The 24,698-nt window shown below is 43.7% G+C and overlaps 1 protein-coding gene and 1 long non-coding RNA gene across 2 annotated transcripts; both read right to left on the reverse strand.

The window, feature by feature from the left end:
• Positions 1 to 16,387: 16,387 nt before the first annotated feature.
• On the reverse strand, positions 16,388 to 17,210 carry LOC127292117 (zinc finger protein ZAT6-like). Its single transcript, XM_051321471.2, has one exon. The coding sequence runs from the start codon at positions 17,100 to 17,102 to the stop codon at positions 16,569 to 16,571; it is 534 nt and encodes a 177-aa protein (XP_051177431.1). The 5' UTR covers positions 17,103 to 17,210; the 3' UTR covers positions 16,388 to 16,568.
• Positions 17,211 to 20,684: 3,474 nt separating this feature from the next.
• LOC127292120 (uncharacterized) lies at positions 20,685 to 24,240 on the reverse strand. The gene is made up of 3 exons (XR_011744304.1): positions 23,871 to 24,240; positions 22,024 to 22,762; positions 20,685 to 21,116 (listed from the first exon to the last, which is right to left on the reverse strand). It is a non-coding gene; the product is annotated as an uncharacterized lncRNA (long non-coding RNA).
• Between the last annotated feature and the right edge of the window lie 458 nt (positions 24,241 to 24,698).

Here is a 24,698-nt window from a genome sequence, read left to right on the forward strand (position 1 = left end):
GTATTCACTTACTGACGCATGGTTTCAATTCCGGCTTGGATTCGGGATTCACGCCAGTGGCGATGCGGGTCAGTAGAGATATTTTGCTTCATCGATATTCAAGATCGATGGTATATTTATGCTATGTTGTGCTCCCTTTGTTCTATCAAATATGCAATTTTGTCTCGACAAGACTAATTTCGTTGCCTGCTCGTGTTCCAAGTGTATCATGTATATGTTTTCATATTTTAGACACATGGATATATGATGAAAGTCGCACTTTTGTTTTGCTTTGGCCGAGGCGCAGGTTGGCGTCTTGCTTTCGACTTTGCAAACGGTGCGGTGGAAATTATTTACGAGGGGCAAAAATTTCTAATAGTTTCTGTTTCCCGTGGTATCGGTTAAGCGGCTCAAAATTTCAAACCAAAAATTTTGTCTTCCTGCTCACAATGAGTGCACACAAAGATAAATGTTATAGTTTAAATCCTGCCTTGATTCTGGCATTGCGCGACAGCGCAACGGGTCTTTTTTTAGCACACGTCACATATGGTGATACTTTCGGAGAAAGTAGTGTAGATTCAAAGATACAACATATCCATGTCCATAATTTTCTTCAGATGTTTTGGAAACTCAAATGTGCAAGTAAAACGAAATAAGAAATCGCAACCACTTTTCGGTCATAGCAATTGGATTGCCCAAAGGAAAGTGGAAGCGATATCGAGAGCACTACCCAAATGAAAGTACAAGGGCCGTCGAGGGCGTTTCCTCCAACGAAATACACAACATACTATTATACCTCACCATGGGATGCCCCGTCGGATACTATTCTACTCGATCCAAAAGCTCTACTCCAACCTCGGATGATGTTGTAGCTCACCTGGATGGCCACCCAACCCGAATGCCCTCCCTTTACCACTACGGTGATGACATCGGCAAGAAGAGTACAGCTCCGCTCCAAGCCTCTGATATTAAAATAAGCCAAAAATTATGGTTCAAATTCTTATTGAATTATTCTATTCGTGCAATAGCACAACGCGGTAATTCGGTACTAAAATAAGAGAAATCCTATGGTTAGCCTTTGTCATTGCGCGATAGCGCAACGGGTCATCTAGTGGATCTATAAAATTGATGAACTTGGATGGAATATCCTTGAATAAGCTCGACTTGTCGAAAAATTGTTTACGACAAAGTTCAAAGAGTTGACTACGATAAGATTAGATCTTCCGTAGCAATGCTTATAGTCTATGTGGATTATTCTAGTAATCACTACATATTTCTTTCATGAGATATGATAGTAGGATATGGCAAAATACATTACTTAACAGAAGTGTGTATTAAAGGTGTATACAAGATACAACCAATTGTTTTGCTAGTCCGTAGAATACTAGATAGGAATACAAACTTCAATTGGATGAAGTGAGTATTGCGGAGTTGGAATCTTCACCGGATGAAATGATCAAAGAGTTATGATTTCATCAGAGACGATGAAGAGGCTTGCATTTGTAAGAAATTAAGTGGGAGCGCTGAGACATATTTGTAATACTTTATGTAGGTGACATATCGTTGATTATAAATAATGTAATTATATAATTGATTAAAAAGGTTTCATTGAGAATTAAACTTCAATGAAAGGATATGAACTGAAACATATTTTGTGTCAAGATCTATGAAGATGGATTGAAACACATAAAAGTTTAAGTTAAAAAGTACATAAAATGAATATTGAAGTAGTTCAATATAAAGAAGGTGTTCTTTTCATGTGAAGGTTTTACAAGACTTGAGTGTATTTGACACTCAATGAGTAAAAACACATGAGTGATTATAGATCACGAATGATATGTACACAATCAGATGTCCTGTGCTCTAAAAGTGTTATGAGCATGTACCAGAATGATTCATGTGATGATCATTGAAAAACAGTAAGAATATTCTTGAGTACTTAAGAAGAACCAATGATATATATATAGTTTTGTATGGAGAAATGACAAACAAATCGCTATAAGATGTTGCACCGATATTTGTTTTGTCACATATAAAAATAAAAATTTCAATCTCAAATTAGACTAAGTGTTGTTTAAAAGGTAGCACAATGAGCTAGAAATTGTCTATGCTAGATTTAGAAGAGTTCTAAATATTGTGACGGATTCTACAAACAAAGGCAGAGTATGTCATTGTTTTGACAATGACTGAGGATGTTAAGTCAAGAGGTTCTTTGAGAACTTGGTGTAGTACCGACAGTGTCAGAATTTTGAAGCTATATTGTGCATGACAATATTGGTGACATATTTCAGACTGCGGAATTAAGGTTCCACCAGAAGACCAAACATATTTTTAATGCCAACTCATTTGGAAAATGAGTAATGCGTGAAGACGCAAATGAATTGCAAAATACATACGTTTCTGAGCATGTCAGATCCGTTGACTAAAACTTCTCCAGTGAGCAAAACATGATAAAGCACTGGAAGGCCAAGGTGTTATATCTTTACATATGTAAACTAGATTATTGACTCTAGTGCAAGTGGGAGACTGTTGGAGATATGCCCAAGAGGCAATAATAAAATGGTTATTATAATATATCTTTGTGTTTATGATAATGTTTACATACCATGCTATAATTGTATTAACCGAAACATTGATACATGTGTGTTATGTGAACAACAAGGAGTCCCTAGTAAGCCTCTTGTATAACTAGCTTGTTGATTAATAGATGATCATCGTTTCATGATCATGAACATTGGATGTTATTAATAACAAGGTTATGTCATTATGTGAATGATATAATGGACACACCCAATTAAGCGTAGCATAAAGATCACGTCATTAAGTTATTTGCTATAAGCTTTCGATACATAGTTACCTAGTCCTTATGACCATGAGATCATGTAAATCACTTATGCCGGAAAGGTACTTTGATTACATCAAACGCCACTGCGTAAATGGGTGGTTATAAAGGTGGGATTAAGTATCCGGAAAGTATGAGTTGAGGCATATGGATCAACAGTGGGATTTGTCCATCCCGATGACGGATAGATATACTCTGGGCCCTCTCGGTGGAATGTCGTCTAATAGCTTGCAAGCATATGAATGGTTCATAAGAGACCACATACCACGGTACGAGTAAAGAGTACTTGTCATGAGACGAGGTTGAACGAGGTATAGAGATACCGATGATCAAACCTCGGACAAGTAAAATATCGCGTGACAAAGGGAATTGGTATCGTATGTGAATGGTTCATTCGATCACTAAAGTCATCGTTGAATATGTGGGAGCCATTATGGATCTCCAGATCCCGCTATTGGTTATTGGTCGGAGAGAAGTCTCAACCATGTCTACATAGTTCGCGAACCGTAGGGTGACACACTTAAGGTTTGATGTCGTTTAAGTAGATATGGAATATGGAATGGAGTTCGAAGTTTTGTTCGGAGTCTCGGATGGGATCCAGGACATCACGAGGAGTTCCGGAATGGTCCGGAGAATAAGATTCATATATAGGAAGTCACTTTCCAAGTTTGGAAATGATCCGGTGAATTTATGGAAGGTGGTTTCTAGAATTATCCGGAAATAAATCACTATGGAAGGAGGAGTCCCGGAGGGACTCCACAAACCCTAACCAGCCAACCAAGTGGGAGAGTGGAGTCCATGGTGGACTCCACCTCCTTGGCCGGCCAAGAAAAGGGGAAAGGGGAGAGTCCCTATCCCTCTAGGTTTCGTCCATAAGGCAGTTTTTCTGTTGGGGTCTTATTCGAAGACTTTGGGCAAACCCTTGGGGTTCCACCTATATAATGAGGAGGAAAGGGAGGGGCAGCCCATGGCTTGGCCGCACCACCCCTGCCCCCTTGAGGCCGGCGCCCATGGCACCCCCTCTCCCAAACCCTAGCCTCCCCTCCTCCACATACAAACTCCCGCAGCGCATAGGCGAAGCCCTGCCGGAGTTCTCCACCACCACCGCCACCACGCCGTCGTGCTGCCGGGATTCCGAGGAGGATCTACTACTTCCGCTGCCCGCTGGAACGGGGAGAAGGACGTCGTCATCAACACCGAACGTGCGACCGAGTACGGAGGTGCTGCCCGATCGTGGCACCGTGATCAAGATCTTCTACGCGCTTTTGCAAGCGGCAAGTGATCGTCTACCGCAGCAATAAGAGCCTACTCTTATAGGCTTTGGAAATCTTCAAGGGTGAGTCTTGATCATCCCCTCGTTGCTCCCGTCTTGTAGATTGCATCTTGGCTTGGATTGCGTTCTTGCGGTAGGAAAATTTTTGTTTTCTATGCAACGAATCCCTACACATAGTATATCATCCTCCTCTCTTGACCCTTGAAAACTTCCTCCACGCCAAACTCGAAACAACTCATTAGAGGGTTAGTGCATAATCAAAATTTCACATGTTCAGAGGTGACACAATCATTATTAACACTTCCGGACATTTCCCAAAGCTACTGGAAGTCAATGGAACAAAGAAATCCATCCAACTCAGCAAAAGAGGCAATGCAAAATAAAAGGCAGAATCTGTCAAAACAGAACAGTCCGTAAAGACGAATTTTTTAGAGGCACTGGACTTGCTCAGATGAAAATGTTCAAATTGAATGAAAGTTGCGTACATATCTGAGGATCATGCACGTAAATTGGCAGATTTTTCTGAGTTACCTACAGACAACCCTGCCCAGATTCGTGACAGACAGAAATCTGTTTCTGCGCAGTAATCCAAATCTAGTATCAACATTACTATCAAAGACTTTACTTGGCACAACAATGCAATAAAATAAGATAAGGAGAGGTTGCTACAGTAGTAAACAACTTCCAAGATACAACAAAACAGTAGCAAAATAAACACATGGGTTATCTCCCAAGAAGTTCTTTCTTTATAGCCATTAAGATGGGCTCAGCAATTTTAAATATGCACTCCCAAGAAATAAGAGTTGAAGCAAAAGAGAGCATCAAGAAGCAAATTCAAAACAAATTTAAGCCTAACCCACTTCCTATGAAAAGGAATCTTGTACACAAATAAATTCATGAAGCATAATGCAACAAGCATAGAAAGATAAAACAAGTGTAACTTCAAGATTTTCAGCAAAAAGAGAGGTGTTTCAGTAACATGAAAATTTCTACAACCATATTTTCCTCTCTCATAATAACTTTCAGTAGCATCATGAACAAATTCAACAATATAACTATCACATGAAACATTCTTATCATGAGCTATATGCATAAAATTATTACTCTCCACATAAGCATAATCAATTTTATTAGTTGTAATGGGAGCAAATTCAACAAAGTAGCTATCATTATTATTCTCATCAAGTGTAGGAGGCATAGTATAATCATCATAAAATTTACTCTCCATAGTAGGCGGCACCAAAAGACCACTATCATTATAATCATCATATATGGGAGGCATATCATAATCAACATGAACTTTCTCCTCAATACCCGGAGGGCTAAAGAGATCATTTTCATCAAAACCGACCTCCCCAAGCTTAGAATTTTCTATATCATTATCAACAATGGTGTTCAAAGCGTTCATACAAATATTACTACTAGCATGCAAATAAGGTTCCATAGGTTTTTTAATTTTCGCATTAAATCATTCATGTCTTGACTCAGGAAATAGTTTAAAAAGCTCACAGATGTTTTCCATTATGCCTTACTAGTGTTTAACAAGAAACAAAAAGATGCAATTGCAGGATCTAAAGGAAATAGCTTCGAGCACACACACAACGGCAACAGAAAAGTACTCAGTTACCTGGGACCGGAGTATGAGTGCCTTTTACCTTTCCTCTCCGGCAACGGCGCCCGAAAAGTGCTTGATGTCTACGGGTGCTTCTATTCTTGTAGACAGTGTTGGGCCTCCAAGAGCAGAGGTTTGTAGAACAGCAGCAAGTTTCCCTTAAGTGGATCACCCAAGGTTTATCGAACTCAGGGAGGAAGAGGTCAAAGATATCCCTCTCAAGCAACCCTGCAATCACGATACAAGAAGTCTCTTGTGTCCCCAACACACCTAATACACTTGTCAGATGTATAGGTGCACTAGTTCGGTGAAGAGATAGTGAAATACAAGTGGTATGAATGAATATGAGCAGTAGTAACAGCGCCAGAAAAGTGCTTGCTGGCGTGCAGTTGATGGTAGTAATATTGCAGGAAGTAAACAAGCAGTAAAACAGTAAACAAGCGATGATTGCAGTATTTGGAAACAAGGCCTAGGGTTCATACTTTCACTAGTGGACACTCTCAACATTGATCACATAATAAATAAGTTCTCTTCCTTTGTGCTACATATACTCTTGTTTGATAATGAACACCATTCGTTGTGTAGGGCTACAAGAGCTCCCTCAATGCCGGAGTTAACAAGCTCCACAACATTCGATATTCATGTTTAAGTAACCTTTAGAGCATAATAGATCTTTGCAATTTAAACCGAGTACTAACATAACATACACACTGTCACCTTTACACTATGAAGGGGGAATAAATCACATCAATACTATCATAGTAATAATTAACTCCATAACCTACAAGAGATTATGATCATAGCCTACGCCAAGTACTACACGATGCACACACTGTCACCATTACACCGTGAAGGAGGAATAGACTACTTTAATAACATCACAAGAGTAGCACATAGAATAATAGTGATACAAAACTCATATGAATCACAATCATGTAAGGCAGCTCATGAGATCATTGTATTGAAGTACATAGGAGAGAGATTAACCACATAGCTACCGGTACAGCCCTTAGCCTCGAGGGAGAACTACTCCCTCCTCATGGGAGACAGCAGCGTTGATGAAGATGGCGGTGGTGTCGAGGGAGAAGCCTTCCGGGGGCACTTCCCCGTCCCGGCGGCGTGCCGGAACAGAGACTCCTGTCCCCCAGATCTTGGCTTCGCGATGGCGGCGGCTCTGGAAGGTTTCTCGTACCGTGGCTTTTCCGTCTCGAAGATTTAGGTCAGGGAGCTTCTTATAGGCGAAGAGGCGGAGTCGGAAGGGGTACGGAGCCACCACACAATAGGGCGACGCGGCCAGGGCCTGGGCCGCGCCGGCCACATGTGTGGGCCCCCCAGGGCTCCCCTCTGGCGGCTCTCGGGTGTTCTGGAAGCTTCGTGGAATTCTAAGATGCTGGACGTTGATTTCGTCCAATTCCGAGAATATTTCCTTGCTAGGATTTCTGAAACCAAAAACAGCAGAAAACAGGAACTGGCACTTCGGCATCTCGTTAATAGGTTAGTTCCGGAAAACGCATCAAAACGATATAAAGTGTGAACAAAACATGTAGGTATTATCATAAAACTAGCATGGAACATAAGAAATTATAGATACGTTTGAGACGTATCACTGCGCGACACCATTTACCATGGTGTATGGGGCGAGGGTCTTGGATGGTGAACCCGGGGAGTGGCGAATCAGGTTTAGAAGGCGGCTAGGGCTTGCTAAGCGGGTTGAATGGGACAACCTCTGTAGGGAAGTGCATGCCCTACCCTTGTCTGCTGATGCCGACTTGGTCGCGTGGTCCCTGGAACCTTTAGGGAACTTTTCCACTAGATTGGTCTACCTACACCTATCGCGATGGACGACGGTCACGTGCTTTTAGGAAGTCTGGAGGACAAGAGTCCCACCAAAGATTACTTCCTTTGGTGGCTTATTCGGGTTCGTCTTCCTTCTTGTGAGCAGGTTGCTAAGCGGCATGGACCCTTCAATGGGCTATGCTCTTTATGTCATGAGCTTGAAGATTGCAACCATGCATATTTTCTTCTCTTGCACTATTGCGCGGTTAATGTGGGATGGGGTTAAGGAACTCACATTGCGACTGGAATCCTACAGGGTAGGTCACTTTATTGCGTTAGCCCAAAACCTGCCCGGCCCTCTTCGTATGCTAGTTTGGTTTACCTTTGCGGTTCAATGTTGGACCCTATGGAATGTATGAAACAAACTGACTATCGAAGGCAAGCTGATTGAAAATCTTGCTGATGTCTTTTATCAAATGCTTCTTCATATACAGTGATGGAGGGTTCTGATCAGACAGAGGAACAAAACGATTATGGACGAGGCGGTGGGCGACGTGTCAGGAAGCTGTATGCGCGGACTAGAGCTAAGCAGGCTTGAGAGGTCTCGACTGCCCGCATATCTTACGTTTAGTATATGTAGCTCTGTCGTTGTGTTCTGTAAGCCCGAACTTGATCCCGGGGTAATCGAACTTCAGTGTGGTTTGGTGTGTGTATTTGTATGACTACCTTGGTTGTCGTTTGGACTTTATATATAAAGCCGGGCCCTAGATTTTATGTTTAAAAATTGGTTCACATCTCCCGTCTTGGGTTTCATCCTACTCGATGTCGCTGCTCCACTCTATCTCCAGTGGCCTTGGAATATGGTGATGTCTGCATAGTTCACGAACTGTAGGGTGACACATTTAATGTTTGATGTCGTTTTAAGTAGATATGGAATATGGAATGAAGTTCGAATGTTGTTCGGAGTCTCGGATGGGATCCAGGACATCACGAGGAGTTCCGGAATGATCCGGAGAATAAGGTTCATATATAGGAAGTCACTTTCCAAGTTTGGAAATGATCCGGTGCATTTATGGAAGGCGCTAGAATGTTCTAGAACCTTCCGGAAGAAATCACCATGGAAGGTGGAGTCTCGGTTGGACTCCACCAACCCTAGCCGACCACCCTAAGGGGAAGGTGGAGTCTATGGTGGACTCCACCACCCTTAGCCGGCCAAAGGACAAGGAAGGGGAGCAATCCCACTCCACCTAGGTTTCCCTATTATGGCGGTTTTGGAGTTGGACTTCAGATTGGTTTTGGGGCAAACCCTAGGGGGTTCCACCTATATAATGAGGGAGAGAGGGAGGGGCCAGCCACCACTTGGCCGCACCACCCAAGGGGCACCAAGGCCGGCGCCCAAGAGCACCCCCTCTCCCAAACCCTAGCTACTCCCTCCTCCTTTTCTCCCGCAGTGCTTACGGCGAAGCCCTACCGGAGATCTCCACCACCACCGACACCACGCCGTTGTGCTGTCGGGATTCCGAGGAGGATCTACTACTTCCGCTGCCCCCTGGAACGGGGAGAAGGACGTCGTCATCAACACCAGACGTGTGACCGAGTACAGAGGTGCTGCCCGACTGTGGCACCGTCAAGATCTTCTACACGCTTTTCAAAGCGACAAGTGATCGACTACATCAACAACGAAATCTAACCTCGTAGCCTTTGGAAATCTTCGAGGGTTAGTCTCATGATATTCTCGTTGCTACCATCTTCTAGATTAGATCATGGCTTGTTATTCTTTCTTGCGGTAGGAAATTTTTTGTTTTCTATGCTACGAATCCCATCAGTTTTAGCATGGACAATGCTAGGAATTCTCCGGGGATTTGATATTCCAGCCTTCTACTTCCACATGTCTTTTTTGCTACCAGGTAGGAAAAAAAATCCCGTTTTTTGTTTCAATGTAGTAAATAACGGTTCACCCACGAAATATAGAAGAAAAAAAGGCCGAGCTCGCCGAACAGACCACCGGAGACTCGCCGGACACTGGTAGAAAACGGGTCTTTTCTTCCGGTTGGGAAGGGTCTTTAGTCCCGGTTTCCCAACTGGGACCGCCAAAACGGACTAAAGCCTCACCATTTAGTCTCAGTTGGGTTACAAACTGGGACTAAAGGCCCTCCACGTGGGCTGCGGACGAGTGCCAGGGCGGAGGACCTTTAGTCCCGGTTTGTAACAACAATCGGGACTAAAGGTCTCCATGATTAAAAAAAATTACGTTCTATTTTTTCTTCTAATTTTTTTCCGTTCTATTTTTTTCAATTTTTTAGTATTTAAGTTATTTAACCAATTTAGACTCTTTACTCTCTAACTACACTTCTCTCTAGTCAAATTATTTACTCGTGGACAAACTTCCTCCTACTACTCTAGCACTAGCACGCAATCTCCGACTACCTTTCCTACCGCTTCCAAGTTCTTTGTGCGTATGTTATTGATATTAGTATCATATCAATCCCTTTAACCTGTTGGTCACGATGTCAAACTTCTTTATATTTTAAATTCCAAATAATTACTTTAATAAATAACATTAATGTTGTAATAATAATCTTAAATCAATAGTTTTTTTTTGCAAAACCTAAAACCTGAAAATTTTCATACTTCCCTTTAGCAGTTTGAGAATCTAAAAATTGGTTAACCGGGCAAATCCAGGTGAATTTGAATGGAAATTTTCGCATAGATATATTTTAAAATATATTAAATGTTTTTTCCCGAGTTCGTATGCAACCAGAAATCCCGTTTTATCGATACATGACTCAGTTTTGCACAAAAAAAAAAACAAAATTCATGTTTGTTAATTTCACTTGCAAGTAGATGACATAACACATGAACATCTCGAAGGATTTTATTTTTTTAAATTTTCTGTCATTTTCTTTCATATTTTATAGAGTTAAAAAGGCAATCCAAAGGGGGGGTGGTGTGTGTGGAGAAAAAAAACCCATAATACCTTTAGTCTACCCTTTAGTCCCGGTTTGGGACAACAACCGAAACTAAAGATTTTGGCACCGTCGGGGCCTGCTGCAACCCCTTTATTCCCATTTGGTATCTCCAACCGGAACTAAAGCTTTTCGACGTCCTAGCCGTTTGAATCGGGACTAATGGGCATATTAGTCGCGGATTCAAACACAGTCGGGACTAGTGCTCCGGGCAGCTCCGAATGAAAGACCTGTTTTCTACTAGTGAGACCACACCGGAGAGCACATGCATATTAAACAATTGTGCTATTGTAGCAAAAAAATATATGCTCTGGTAGCAACACCGAACTCATCGGAGACCTTGCTGGAGACAACATCGTCGGAGACATCACCGGAGATTTTGTAGCAAAAAATTATAATGTTGTGGCAAATACAAATGCAGCAAAAAAGTATTTGCCCAAGACATGACCATAGATATTGTAGCAAATAATCTGTACTATATTACCATAACCTCAGAACAATTGTAGCAAAATAATTTATACTATATCAGCATAACCTCAGAAAAATTGTAGCAAAATAATTTATAATATATCAACATAACATCCGAACAATTGTAGCATTAAAGGAAAAATGAAAAAGATGGACAGAGAAGAACCATGGTCAGATTAAAAAGCAGGGCAAGTAGAAGAGGTAAGAGGACATGACATCCGTTGTCGCCCCTATGGCAGCACCACCGCAGCCACGGCCGGAGGTTGACAGTTGTGTGTAGATGGCCTCCCATGACTTCCCATCATGGTAGAGACCGGCACATCGACCTGGCCGTGTTCTAGCTTTCCTGGCCGCCGCCTCTGATGTGGGCATTACCCTGCGGGTAACTAGTATTGTACTACCTCTTACGGCCCAGCTAGGGGCCCATGAAGGCACTCGACAGCCAGGTGGGCCGTTACATCGGTTCCGAAGAAGGATTCTTGAAGGACAAGGCAAGAAGACAAAGAATACAAGGAAAGTTTAGATCTAGGGCTCTCTGTAACCTAGTCGTACCCGGACAGACCTCTCGAGACCTGGCTCCTAATATAAGGGCCAGGAGAGGGGCTGCCGAGGGATAGACGCAATCATAGTAATCATAGCCACCGCAAGTCTAGAGCTAGGTCATTACAGAACTAAGTCTCTCGACGAGATCACAGCCGAAACCTTCGGCACCCCATTGTAACCCGATATTTTCATAATCAAGATCAAACAAGCAGGACGTAAGGGTTTTACCTCATCGAGGGCCCCGAACATGGGTAAATCGTTCTCCCCGCTTGTTTGATAACCGATGTCTCGTGTCAGCCTACATGATTCCATCTACCCTAAGCCTGATACGGAGGGCATTGCCGAGGAGTACCCTCGCCAGCCTCCGAGCGTGGTGGGGTCATGGTGTCGCCCGTGGCCCTTCGAGATGCAGATGGAGGGGTAGGGCTAGGCTAACCATCCGAGATGCAGTGCGGCGGCGGCTTGCATCCGTGTTAAGTGCAGGTGGTGGGCGCGGGATACCGCCGATCATCGGGGATGTTGGTGGTGGCGAGGCGCCGCCGACCATCACGGCATGCAGGGGAGGAGGCAGGGCAGCAAAATAGGGAGGAAGTTGGGCGGCGCTTGATGTCTACGTACGCTTCTATTCTTCTATACTGTGTTGGGCCTCCAAGTGCAGAGGTTTGTAGAACAGCAGCAAGTTTCCCTTAAGTGAATCACCCAAAGTTTATCGAACTTAGGGAGGTAGAGGTTAAAGATATCCCTCTCAAGCAACCCTGCAATTACGATTCAAGAAGTCTCTTGTGTCCCCAACACACCCAATACACTTGTCAGGTGTATAGGTGCACTAGTTCGGCTAAGAGATAGTGAAATACAACTAATATGGATGATTATAAGTGGTAATTGCAATCTGAAATAAAAATGGTAGCAAGCAAACATGTAGCAGAACTGGTTGTAAACGGTGTTTCAATGCTTAGAAACAAGGCATATGGACCTTACTTTCACTAGTGGACACTCTCAACAATGATATCATAATTAAATACATAAATATCATCTCTTCACTATGTTACTCTGAACTACTCTTCGGTTGAATAACGAACACTAATTCACCGCGTAGGGCTATAAAAGCACTCCTTAAGGTTCACATTCTAACAAACACCACAATTTCAAGGAGACATCCAACTCAAATTGTAACTCATGATAAGTATTTATGTAAAATTTAGCCTAAGAGACACACACAGTGCGCACACCTTTACACCATGGGACAAGGTGTCTCTGGAGATTACATAATGAAACCACTTGAGTAGCATAATAGATGAACAATAACATCTATTTATTCAACTAAATTACAAAGCTCATGATCACATAAAGATCATACAATGGGAGAGAGATAGACCACATAGCTACCGGTAAAGCCCTCAGCTTTGGGGGCGAACTACTCCCTCCTTATCACGGGAGTCAGCAACAACGATGAAGATAGCGGTGGAGTCGATGGAGATGACTCCGGGGGCAATTCCCCGTCCCGGCTGGGTGACAGATGATACGTCTCAAACGTATCTATAAATTTTGATGCTCCATGCTTGTTTTACACCAATTCATATATGATTTTCTCATACTTCATTGCACTTTTATACATTTTCCGGCACTAACCTATTAACAAGATGCCACAGTGCCAGTTCCCTGTTTTCTGCTGTTTTTGTATTTCAGAAAAGTTGTACATGAAATATTCGCGGAATTGGACGAAACAAAAGCTGGAGTGCCTATTTCTCTGTAACCAAGACAGAGACCGAAGGGGAGTCGGAGAGAGTCAGCAGGGCGGCCAGGCCAACCGTAGGCGCGGCCAAGCCTGGGCCCGCGCCTAGTGGTGGTGTGGACCACCCCGGCACCCCACCGACCTAAATCCTCCCCCTATTTAAGCACGATCTCGGGAAAACCCTGAATACCCGAGTCTCCATCCACGAAAAGTTCCGTCGCGGTCGCCCTCGCAGAACCCATCTAGAGAGGGTTTTGAAGCTCTTCCCGGTACCCTGCCGGAGGGGGAGATCATCGCCAGAGGCATCTACATCACCATGCCCGCCTCCGAAGTGATGCATGAGTAGTTCATCGTTGGACTATGGGTCCATAGCAGTCGCTAGATGGTTGTCTTCTTACTGAGGGAAAACTTGTTGTTGTGCTCATCACACCTTCCTCTTGGGGTTTCCCAACCGCTTCCACAACAACCGCCACTAAGATAGTCTAGCGCCATCACCGGAGCACTATCAACGAAATAGAGACTTCTGTCCCCCGAAACTTGTCTTCGATGGCGGTGGAGCTACGGAACTTTTCGTGGATCCATGCTAATTGATTAGGGTTTTCGCGTCGGGAGGAAATTAATAGGCGGAAGGGCGAGGTCGGTGGGCGCCCGGGGGGGGGGGGGGGTGGGGCACACCATGCCTAGGCGCGGCTAGGGGTGGGCATACGCCTAGGGGTGGTGTGCCCACCTCGGGGCCCTCATACGTCTCTGCTTTGGACTCCTTTGTGTCAGGAAAAATAGGAGGTTTGGCTTTTGTTTCGTCCAATTCCGAGAATATTTCCTATACAACTTTTCTGAAATACAAAAACAACAGAAAACGGGAACTGACACTATGACATCTTGTTAATAGGTTAGTTCCAGAAAATGCATAAAAATGCCACAAAGTGTAAACACAACATATATCAATTGGTGTAAAATAAGCATGGAGCATCAAAAATTATAGATACGTTTGCAACGTATCAGCGCCCAGGGACGGCAGGGTTGAGGCGGCGCGGGAGAGCCATGAAATCGGGAAGGACTAGAAATGACGAGATCTCGGTGAGGTGAGGCGCAGCGACTGATATCGTGGACGAAGAAAATGTGGGGATGGAGGAGAACGAGCGGATAAGGTCCTCCACGCGGACACATGTCATCGGGAGGAGCCGGAGGACGCGAGATCCCCCGAAGGAATTTTCCTTTTAGCATGGCTCTTCTAGAGATGGTCAAGTTAATCCACTTTTAGGGGGTAAACTCAGCTGTTTTGGAATAGATCATGGACTAAAGCACAAGCGGTGAATATAATACTCCCTCCATCTAGAAAGGATGTCGCAGATTTATACATATGAATTTACATAAACTGCAACATCTTTTTTAGGACAGAAGGAGCACATATATGTTAGCTTTTTTTTTTTTTGAGAATCAACAACTTTCATTCATTAATCATTGGGCATACAATCTTTGTGCAGAGAATCAGTTAAGAAAGTAGGGACATAATTAATTCAAGAGAGAAGTCCACATTGCCCCCCTAAACTTGTCTCAAAGTTCATATTACAACCCTAAATTATGTGTTGGTTCAAGTTTCACCTCTAAACTTTGAAAACCGTTCAAAATACACCCTTCAACCACTTCAACAGGTTTTTACCGTTTTTTTTTATATTAGGTTTTTACCCGGTTTTGTTTGCTACTTGAGCTTCTTAGTTAAAAAACATGTAAGTGCATATTTGTATAGTAGAAATCGTCGTATTCTCGTCAAACATACTGCCACAGCGCTGCGTGTTCCTGCAGAGGCCGCCGCACGCCGTGCTCCTGCCCTGCCCGCCGTGGACCGCCGTCGTCCGTCACCACCGCCATGCCCCTGCCACGCCGACACCGTGGCTCTGCCCAGGCCGACGCCATGGTCCTGCCCAGGTCGGCGAGTACTACGCGCGCGTTAGGGGAGCCCAGCTTAGCTGCCAGCTGCCCCTCATTCCTCGTATGGATCAGTCAACTTGTAAGCTAGTCACAAACGTGCATGGAGGTAAACAAGCCAATGCGTAAGCTGCTTGGTACAGAGTGAGCTGAAGCCAAATGATCACTGACGGTTGAACATGTATCAGCAACCTGACGTGACATGAGAGCTAACAACGTGAGAGCTAACAATCTACAAAACAACGATCAAATCTCTCACCGATTTGCATCCAACCTATCGATTGACCAAGGAAGAGATCTCACGAAGGAACCCAGCCCTACCGGCATAGGCTGGCAACCAGGCAAGGGCTACAAGGCGGGCGTCTTGGACGGGGGCACAGGGGCAGCGGGCTACTGGCTGCCGGTTGCCTGAGCAGAGACAACGGGTCGACGAGGCCCTGGCGGCGCTACAACTCGTTGCTAGGTTTCTAGCGACTCTGTTTCTCGCGAGGCACACGGAGATTCATCCGCGTCCATGTACTAGGAGATATACATACGGTTGAGTTGGCATACGGAAAAAACCGGCGGACGTGGCAATCAAAACCGGGTAAAATTATGTTGAAGCGGTGGAAGGGCCTAATCTGAACGGTTTTTGAAGTTTGAAGGTGAAACCTGAACCAAATCAGAATTAAGGGTTGTAATGTGAACCATGAGACAAGTTTAGGGGGGTAATATGGACTTCTCTCTTAATTCAAAGACATCTACGTCTACTAGAATGCCTGCTTAGCAGTTAGCACACATGTGTGTTTCTTCATTTGCTTCACGTCAAATAAAACTAAGATGGATATATTCCACGTTACTACTAAGGTCTTCCATCTCCTGATGCAATCTCAGATCTTCCCCTAACCCGATCATTCCAGAGTTTAACAACATCATTCGAATCGATCCGTTTCCACCTCGACACGAGACAGACCAAAATCACTAAGCGAGCTTAATTCCATCTCCAACTGCCAAGGACTCCATGATCAGAACACTAGCAGCCTGGCCGTACCATATAGCTTGTCCCCTAATAATGAAACCTCCTGTGTGGTCACGCAGCAGTTTGTTAATCTTAGTCTACACCTAATTAATTTTCGAACAACAAATCAACAATAAATGTTGCAGACAAATTTTTGGGAAGGTAGGCTGTTGCAAAACATTGCAGAGGATCAACAACAATATAGAACATCGATCATATTAAGAAAACAAACGAAGGGAGAATTTCCACCCTAGCCAATATTTAGAACAAAGTAACAAGGGAACAAAGGAAATTGTGTTGATTAATTACAAGGGAAAACTCTAACCAGCAAACCACTATTTTACTGTGAAAAATGGTGACAACAAATCGAACAATTAACCTAGTTAGTAAGTATCTCATTCTAATGGCATGTACAGGTCCTCCATGAAGAAAGTAGACAGTTCCAGCTAGCTAACTACACGAACAGCTCGAGTAAGACAGGCGGCCTGTCGGCGGCGTGCCCCAGCGTTTCCTGATCTGGCAACGCGACGCTGCGCCAGACCCAGTGGTCATTGCCGGCGCCACCGCCGGTGAGCGCCATCTCCTCCCGGTGCCGCCTCATGTGGCCTCCGAGCGCCTGGCCCGTCTCGAAGCCCATCCCGCAGTTGTGGCACTCATGCGACTGCTTGTCCTCGCTCCGCCTCATGTCCCTGATGGCTTTTGCGATGCCGACGCCGAGCTCGAGCCCGTGGCGGCTGCGGAGGTGGCTGGTCCGGTGCCCGCCGAGCGCCTGGAACGACGTGAAGGCGCGGCTGCACGTCTTGCACACGAACTCTCCCTCCCCGGACGTCGCCACTACCCGCCCCCGCCGCACCCTCTTCTTCTGTGCCGCCGCGGGCGCCGCGCCGGACGAGTCCGCCGACGTCGTACAAGACGCCGATTCAGTGGTCAGCGAGAGCGCCAACGACACCGGCTCCTCCTCCCTCGCGCGCTTCATCCCTGCTCCCATGGATGATTCGCTTATCTATGTGCTGGATTAGCCTGGGGATGTGGATCTTGATGCTCTTCTGTGATGTTGTTCGACGAGAAGAAGGAAGGATATGAATGGCAGGAGAGGCCGGCGGCGGAGTTATATATATAGGTTGGCGGTGGCGTGAGTGGTGGTGAGCTAGCTAACGTGGGTGTCAAGTCGGTGATGGCTGGCCGACTTAGAGCGTGGCTGGACCAATCGTGGGAAGCCACGGCGACGTGACGGATGGGATCGAGCTCGGAAGATATGTTTGACGTAGCGCGGCCGACTCGCGGAAGAACGTGTGGTGCGGAGTGGCGTCAGCTGGCACGGCAGAGAAGGCGCGTGGCGGCGCCCTGTAGCTTAGCCGCGGAGGCAATGCGAGCAAGCTTAGCCGCTGGGCCGGCCGGATACGGCAGCTTATTGATGAATCAGGTTGAATAATTAAACCAGGACCAGGCTGCGCGCGTCTGGAGTTTGTGCGTCAGCGTGGCCGTGTCGGTGGAAGGTTCTGGAAGATTCTCCAGTTTAGCGAAAGGATCTTTGATATAGCAATGGTCGTTCAGACTGGTTACTTACTACTTGCGTACGCTACGTACGTGTACTGTACTTCACCAGGCATACAAGTAAAGGTAGAGTAGTTTTTTATCAACATGAAAGGTACAGAGTGATGCTGACTCTTGCTTCTTGTTACAATGTATCTAGAGTTGACTACTTGTCTAGGCGTAGTCTTTATAGATTTGGTACTTCTTGGTTACCGAGAAATATCAACCGACTTGAAAACCAAGGTTATATATGTTTGGTTGGTGCCCAAGCGTGCCCAGCCAAAAATTTGTCAACCTATGATATTTTGGTCTTTGTTTTGTTGGTAGCCAAAATTTTGGTTGCCTATAAAAAGTTACCCACCTACCTCACTTTCCCTTCAAAACTTTTTGCCAAATTTTTGGCCAACATGGGGCTAAGGAATCCTTGACCAATATTTTGGCAAGCCAATGGTTGGCAAAAATTGGTAAGGCACAAAATAGCATGAATGAAACATACCACAAGTCTAAATTGAAGCATCTTAATTATTGGTCTGGAAAATTTGATTAAGTTTTGATCAAACGAAGTAACCTACACTACTCCCTGTTTGAATGCAAGGTGCAGTGCGACGGCGGCCAGCACTGCTCCGGCAAGGGCCGCTAGCGGACAATGAGTGGTGTCTGGGGCCAAGACTTTTCCGGCGAGGGGCGTTGGCGGACGGGGATGGAGGTGGGTCTTGCAGCATGATATTGGTGGGGATGGATGCGTCAGAAGGGAGGCGGCGTTGGACGGGGAAGAAGGAAGAGATGTGAAAAAAAATACCCCAATGTCACGTGGGTCTTATATGTAGATTCTTCTCGGTGCAAATTTTAGGAAACTAGGTTTTTGTAAGCCATGGTTACCAAAAAATTATATCATCTTTACCCCAAAATTTTTTTGAACGTGGGAGGCAAAAGATTTGCCTCCATTCATTAATTAAGGAGAAGAGTCTTGACAAGACCAAACAGGAAAAAAATGACATAACCGAAAAAAGGTTGGAAGGGGATTACTCTCCCGTTATCATAAAACTCAAATTCTTTGCCCTCGCTACAACCCAAAGTTTTACTTCAATCTTAATGGTGTCGGGCAGTAGGCATCGCTTTGTTGTTGAAGACCCTTGCATTTCTCAAGTCACAAGCATTGTGAGGGCCTTCATGGCCTTACGGTTTGGGTTGGCCGTACAAGTCATTATGGTCCACCAAGACACTAGTGAGATGTCCATCGTCCACTCATCTGTTTTTACGAAGGAGATGCCAATCCAACTTTTCACCATATCCCAAAGCCTCTTGTTGTATCAATAATGGGAGAAGAGGTGACCCGTCATCTCTTGGATTTGCTTACAAAGTGAAGAACTTCCACACTTGTTCCATCATGAAATTGTTGGCTAACTGCCAGCTTGTTTTAGTCAAGCGTAGATAGTTTCGTTTTTCATGTCAAACTGCCGTACATTAGCTTAGGTTGTTCCCAGACCTGTTTCCAACTTTCTGGTAATGTTAATCTGCAAATCGGACGAGTGTGCTACACTCTTCCTTTCAGTGTTTAAACGAGATTGGATTCTGGCGTTCGCGTGCGTGATCGAGTCACCACTCACCAGATCCAGAAGTGCCGGAGTAGATATATTGCTCAATGCTCACATTAGATATCTATAGGGCGATGTGTAGAAGTTTAATTTACTACTTTCAATCTAATTTAAATACTATTATTATCCTCATCAATTCTCATACCCATGCGCTCTGGCTACAATTCTTAACAAAGAAAAAATTGAAACCACAAAAGTTTAAATTACCGTTTGAAATTACAAGAATGGAGACTCACGGAACTACGAAAGTCAATTGCACCACCTTACACACAATTACACATGATATATGAATGTATATTGCAAGGGGTAGGGACACAATTTAAACGCAACATGCACACACGTCTGAAGATGCATGACACTTATGATCCCTCATGGCTCTGTTTGCAAACTAAAGAAGAATTGAAATTTCAGTTATGTGTTTGTTAAAATCATATATTTCTACGGACTGTGATTAGAGGCTTAGAATTACGAAAACTTTGGATGTTATAGTTTTGTTCTAAAATTTCATTAATCATATCATGTACATTCTTTAAAGACAAAAAAATTATTATTATATTACATTTGTGTTTATCACAGCCATGATGATACTTAAATAATACATGCTAATTGTAAAAAATAGAGAAGAGTTCACGAAAGCACATTCAAGTATTCATATTTTATCAGTATTTGGATGTGTAAAGTATATCATCTGATGTAATAAACCAATCCATACTAGTTATCATTAAACAATTTTGGATTGTAGACACCCGTACATCTTTAGTTTAGCTAGGTGTACTAGGAGCTGTGTTTGGAACTTGCCCGACTCCTCAAAACTCCAGAAATCATCTAATCGGTCTGATTCCTGAGCCTCGCGCGGTGCTCCGATCATTGGACGCGCTCCTATATTTTGGCTGGAATGAAAGTCCAGGTATGATGGGCCAACTTATTGGGGAGGGAGTATGCTAAAACTCGGGTGTAAACCTTTTGTTTTTTGCAGTTTTGTTAAATTGATAATTTTCTTGCAGCATTTGTGTGATTTGATAAGGATTTTTTTGTTGTTGGACATAGTAAATATTTAGTGTAATTTGAACACAAATATAAGACAACATGAGATGATGATGACAAATAGTTCTATGGTGGTATCTAGTCTCATAGAACAAAAGCATCACATTTGCAAGCAGTAGGGCACTTGTATCGAGTTTACACTAGAAATATGTTTTATTGAGTTGATGGACCGAACTCGAAAGGGTCTACAACATTATAAAGTAGGTGGCAAGATCTCTATATCTTGAATGAGGTAACGACATGTTCTTTGAATCGCACATGCATTTTCACATACTAGTAAGCTGTGGCGCGGCGGCACGCCGCGCCCGTAGGATAGCTAATGTGCACTTAAGGAACCCTGGGTGCATTGGCAAGTATAGAGATCATTACCAGATTTGGGAAGTAGTATCACCTTAAAATAGTTGTAGACATGAGAGAAAGAGGCTTTTAAAAACAGAAATATCTTTCCAAATCATATCAAGCTTGCCAGTTTGCGGTACATGAAAGAATGCATATTGAATCCCTACATACATATATGTGGTGATGAAAACCGAAAGAAGGTACTACCAAGATAACCATGATGCTTTGTAGCTTCGGAGATATGAGCGCTTTCTGTCGCCATCATATGACGGTTGGGGGAGTCGAAGACCATGGATTTTTTTTTCCTTTGGTGGAGTGGAGGATCACGACGGTCTCTTTCTTTGCTGAAGGCCCAACTTTATCGTTGTCGCCGGGGAAATTTGATGCATATTGCACAATATAAGAAAGTGTAAGATCATTTGCCTATTATTTTTTCCTCATGCATCTTCAATACAATCACCCATCATCTCGTTCAAATGAAAACAGAAAATCTAAAATGCAATGCAATGAAGGAATATGATAAAGCCATGTACAACAAAGTACACAGATATGATCAGGCCAGTTAAACCGAAAACATGCATGATGTTATAATGCAACTGTATAACCAAAAAGTAAATCAATATACATGAATTTACATAAAGCTGCAATATCTAACATTTCTTGTCAATTAAAGTGTACAGGTGACTTAAAAGGTCTTTTTTTTATCCATGATAATTCTAGCTTGACTACAAAATGGTAAATTAAATATTTGGGCAATTGTCCAAACTTTCTACAACCTAGGATTTAGGAAGGACGATTGGGAGCTCATGTCACGTGGTAAGGAGGCAAAGAATCCGTGCGGAAGTCATACAGCTAGGAAGGAGCTTTTGAGCAATGGTGGTTGCAGCTGGGCCAGCTAGCCATTGTCGCCTAAATCAAATTATAATGACACACGTGCTTTCATATTCCCTAACAACAATTCTCATGTACCTAATAATTCAAGATTTGTCAGCATTTTAATGAATCCGGGTAGCACTGAGTGTTGTCAGTGAAGGTAACAACTGATGCTAGATCGATCATATTTTCTTGCATTCAAATATAAGTATTAGTTCACATGACAACGAAGATCACATGATTTCTGAGTAGAGGTTTCTTCTATGTCAGAGAAAGACAAAAAAAAAAGAGAAACAAAAATGATTGTCAAAGGACGTCGTAGCAACAATAATTTCTTTGTAGACACAATCGTCAACCCACTGACATACAACACGACCCTCCATTACCCATTTAGCTTACACTGAAATATAGGAGCTCACCACAAGAACTATTCATGTTGCAATCACCAACTATACCGCCCAAGAAATTCGGAAATGTAGATGAAGATCTAGCATACTGTAAGAGAAGGAACTCGTAAGTACATACCTTGTAACAGAAGGAACTCGAAGTCTTAAAATTAATCCCATCAAGAATATTGCCAAGCTGCAGATCACACTAAAGAAGGGACCTTCTGTCAGTTCACAATGTTTTTTTATCAAATGGAACAGGACATCTGTGTATATAAGCATGGACTTAGTGTACTACATTACAACGCTGCAGACTATGACAAAGATCTTGGGTTCTTACCAAAAGAATTAATAGGTCCCAAACCATTTGGTTTGCTACTTATCATTTATTTTTGTTCTTTTTATAGTATATCTCTCTAGCACATTCAGGTTCATCGTCTTCTCATTGCAAAACATGCATTTGCCATGATATTCTATCAGCAGCAACAATAACTGAAATACCAATAGTTGTACCAAGCACACAGGAAGAAAATAAACATGTATACATAAAGACTGCTAGTAGTAACTGAGCATATCAATTTGCAGGAAATCCGATTAACTATCGCATGATCCTGTAAGGATCATATTCTTGAGAGGTATCATCGAATACTTACGCACCCTGATGATGTCCTGGCAGTGGCGGTACCTAAGACTACATAGAACCATTGTGAACTATTGAAGGAGGCGTTATAGAGAGAGAGCCAATTGGGAGGGAAAATACCTATTTATTACTGTAGTGGCGATACATGTTAACCAAGAGAGGAATTGAAACACCAATTGATTCACAAAAGATTAGAAGAGGAAAACATGAGGGTTTAGGCCGGAGGTGAGCAAAAAGTCTGAAACAAAAACACAAACAGCTGAGCCGAGCGAGCAGTTCATTGGTGCCAACCGATTTACTATGGGGAAATCAAAAAGAGCTTAAATGCAGAAAGGAACAAATCACCATAACGTTAATTTAATGTTTGAAAGTAGATAATTTCTTCTCCTTCTGTGCTTACTAAGAAGATAAAAGGCCAAGAATACACAAGGAAAGAGTCACACTAAAGAGATAGCGAAAGGTGGATAAATTATGCGAGCATCCGCTATCAACTAAATGCTGGAATCTACACCAAGGAGGCAAGAAGGAACAGATCAGGTGTCGAAATCGACATGATTTTCGGACTCATCAAGTAGAAACAAATCAGGATCCTATCATTCGTTGGAATTGCTATGCTAAATACACAAAATGTGACTTTATACTTGGTAAGATAAAACTAAGACCCGCTAAATGCACCACTAAATTGGTAATAATTACTATCAGCATACTATAAGATAAGCAGCAGCATTATTGATTTACACTGAACGTGCAAGGGAACCTGGAAAGTAGGCATCATATCAATGCTATTTTGTTCACACACCAGTAAATTCAGAGCCCAAATTCTCAAACTCTGCTTTTGAAATTCAGAGCCCAAATAGTCAAAATCTGCTTTTGGTTACGCATGCATAGAACGATGAAGCAACTGAATTTTTGCAAGCCTGGAGCTACAAAGCACAGAAATACATGGGATAGCTTAAAGTTACAGATTTCAGATGCTAGGGGTGCTAGTTCTTTGATTTACTTCGCTGGTGTACTCAAGCACACAAGATACATTAAAAATCCAATGTTTTAAATACTTGTATGGAAGAGCCCGAGCCTCATATCGTGCTAATCTGTACAACTTCAAAAGAATGAAAAAAAGGTGCTAATCTCTAACTTTAAAACAGTGAAAAATAGGTCTAATGCTTCCATATGTGGGACAATGCCTGTGAGGAGATGGCTACAAACAGTTCACAGATCAGTAATCTCAATTATGCAGCCGACATACACAGCAATAAGAAAAATAGGAGACAAACCGCTGAAATGAAGTGTGCGGACTGCATCTAGTATTTCTAGGGCAATATCCAAGTTGACCTACAGAAACATACCCAGCTTGTGGTAGACTGAAGATACTCGTTCTGGTAAAATCCCTGCTCACCATGGCCGTGGGTACCAGTCCTCCACTCACCGCCTGAGTGACATCCGAGTTCATCCAGATCTTCATCAAGGCCAGTGAACGCAACTCACTAACAGTAGGGCCCCTTTGAAGTAACACTGATTACATAGGGCATATGCTCACCAGAGATAGGTCGTAAACATAGACAGTGCAAGATAGAGAGGAAGCAATCTGACGGCAGTGGCACGTGAAGACCATGTCGTATGAAGGTTCCCAGGCCAGACGCGGCCACGAGGGTTGTGCAGTGCCGTAGAGAGATCACCAGACCTTCCAGAGGCCGGATCACTCGGTTGGAGCCTTGAAGATGAGGCGCCGCCCCCTCCCTCCACTGAAGGACGCCGCGACCTCTGCCTCGCCAATGGATCCACTTGATCCCTATCGGTGGACGCCAAGGTCTCCACCACCTCCGCCTGCCTCCCTTCCGCCGGTGGGCGCCGCGTCCTCTGGCCCGCTGCTGGCGTCCTACATCCCGGTCGGGCGCCGCCGCGGCCGCCGTCCCCTCCGCCCCTTCTTCTTTTGTCGACCGCTCATCCTCCAGCGACCATTCCAGAAAAGCCCCCACGTGAGGAGATGGTGGGGACTGGGGAAGACCAGAAACGGCAAAAGAATATCTAGCGGAGCCTATAGAAACTGCGGAAAGGAAGACACGTAACCAGAGAAGAAAAAGAACGTGTCAACAACTGAACAAAACCCACCGCTGTAGATGGCTAACACCACAATCACCGGGAGAGACTGAGAGAAAAGGCCTAGAACCGGTAAC

This window comes from Lolium perenne, chromosome 4, assembly GCF_019359855.2.
Source record: "Lolium perenne isolate Kyuss_39 chromosome 4, Kyuss_2.0, whole genome shotgun sequence".
NCBI lineage: Eukaryota > Viridiplantae > Streptophyta > Magnoliopsida > Poales > Poaceae > Lolium > Lolium perenne.

Excerpts from the sequence above, each read along its gene's own strand:
- LOC127292117 (XM_051321471.2), bottom strand. The coding sequence starts at position 17,102 with ATGGGAGCAGGGATGAAGCGCGCGAGGGAGGAGGAGCCGGTGTCGTTG.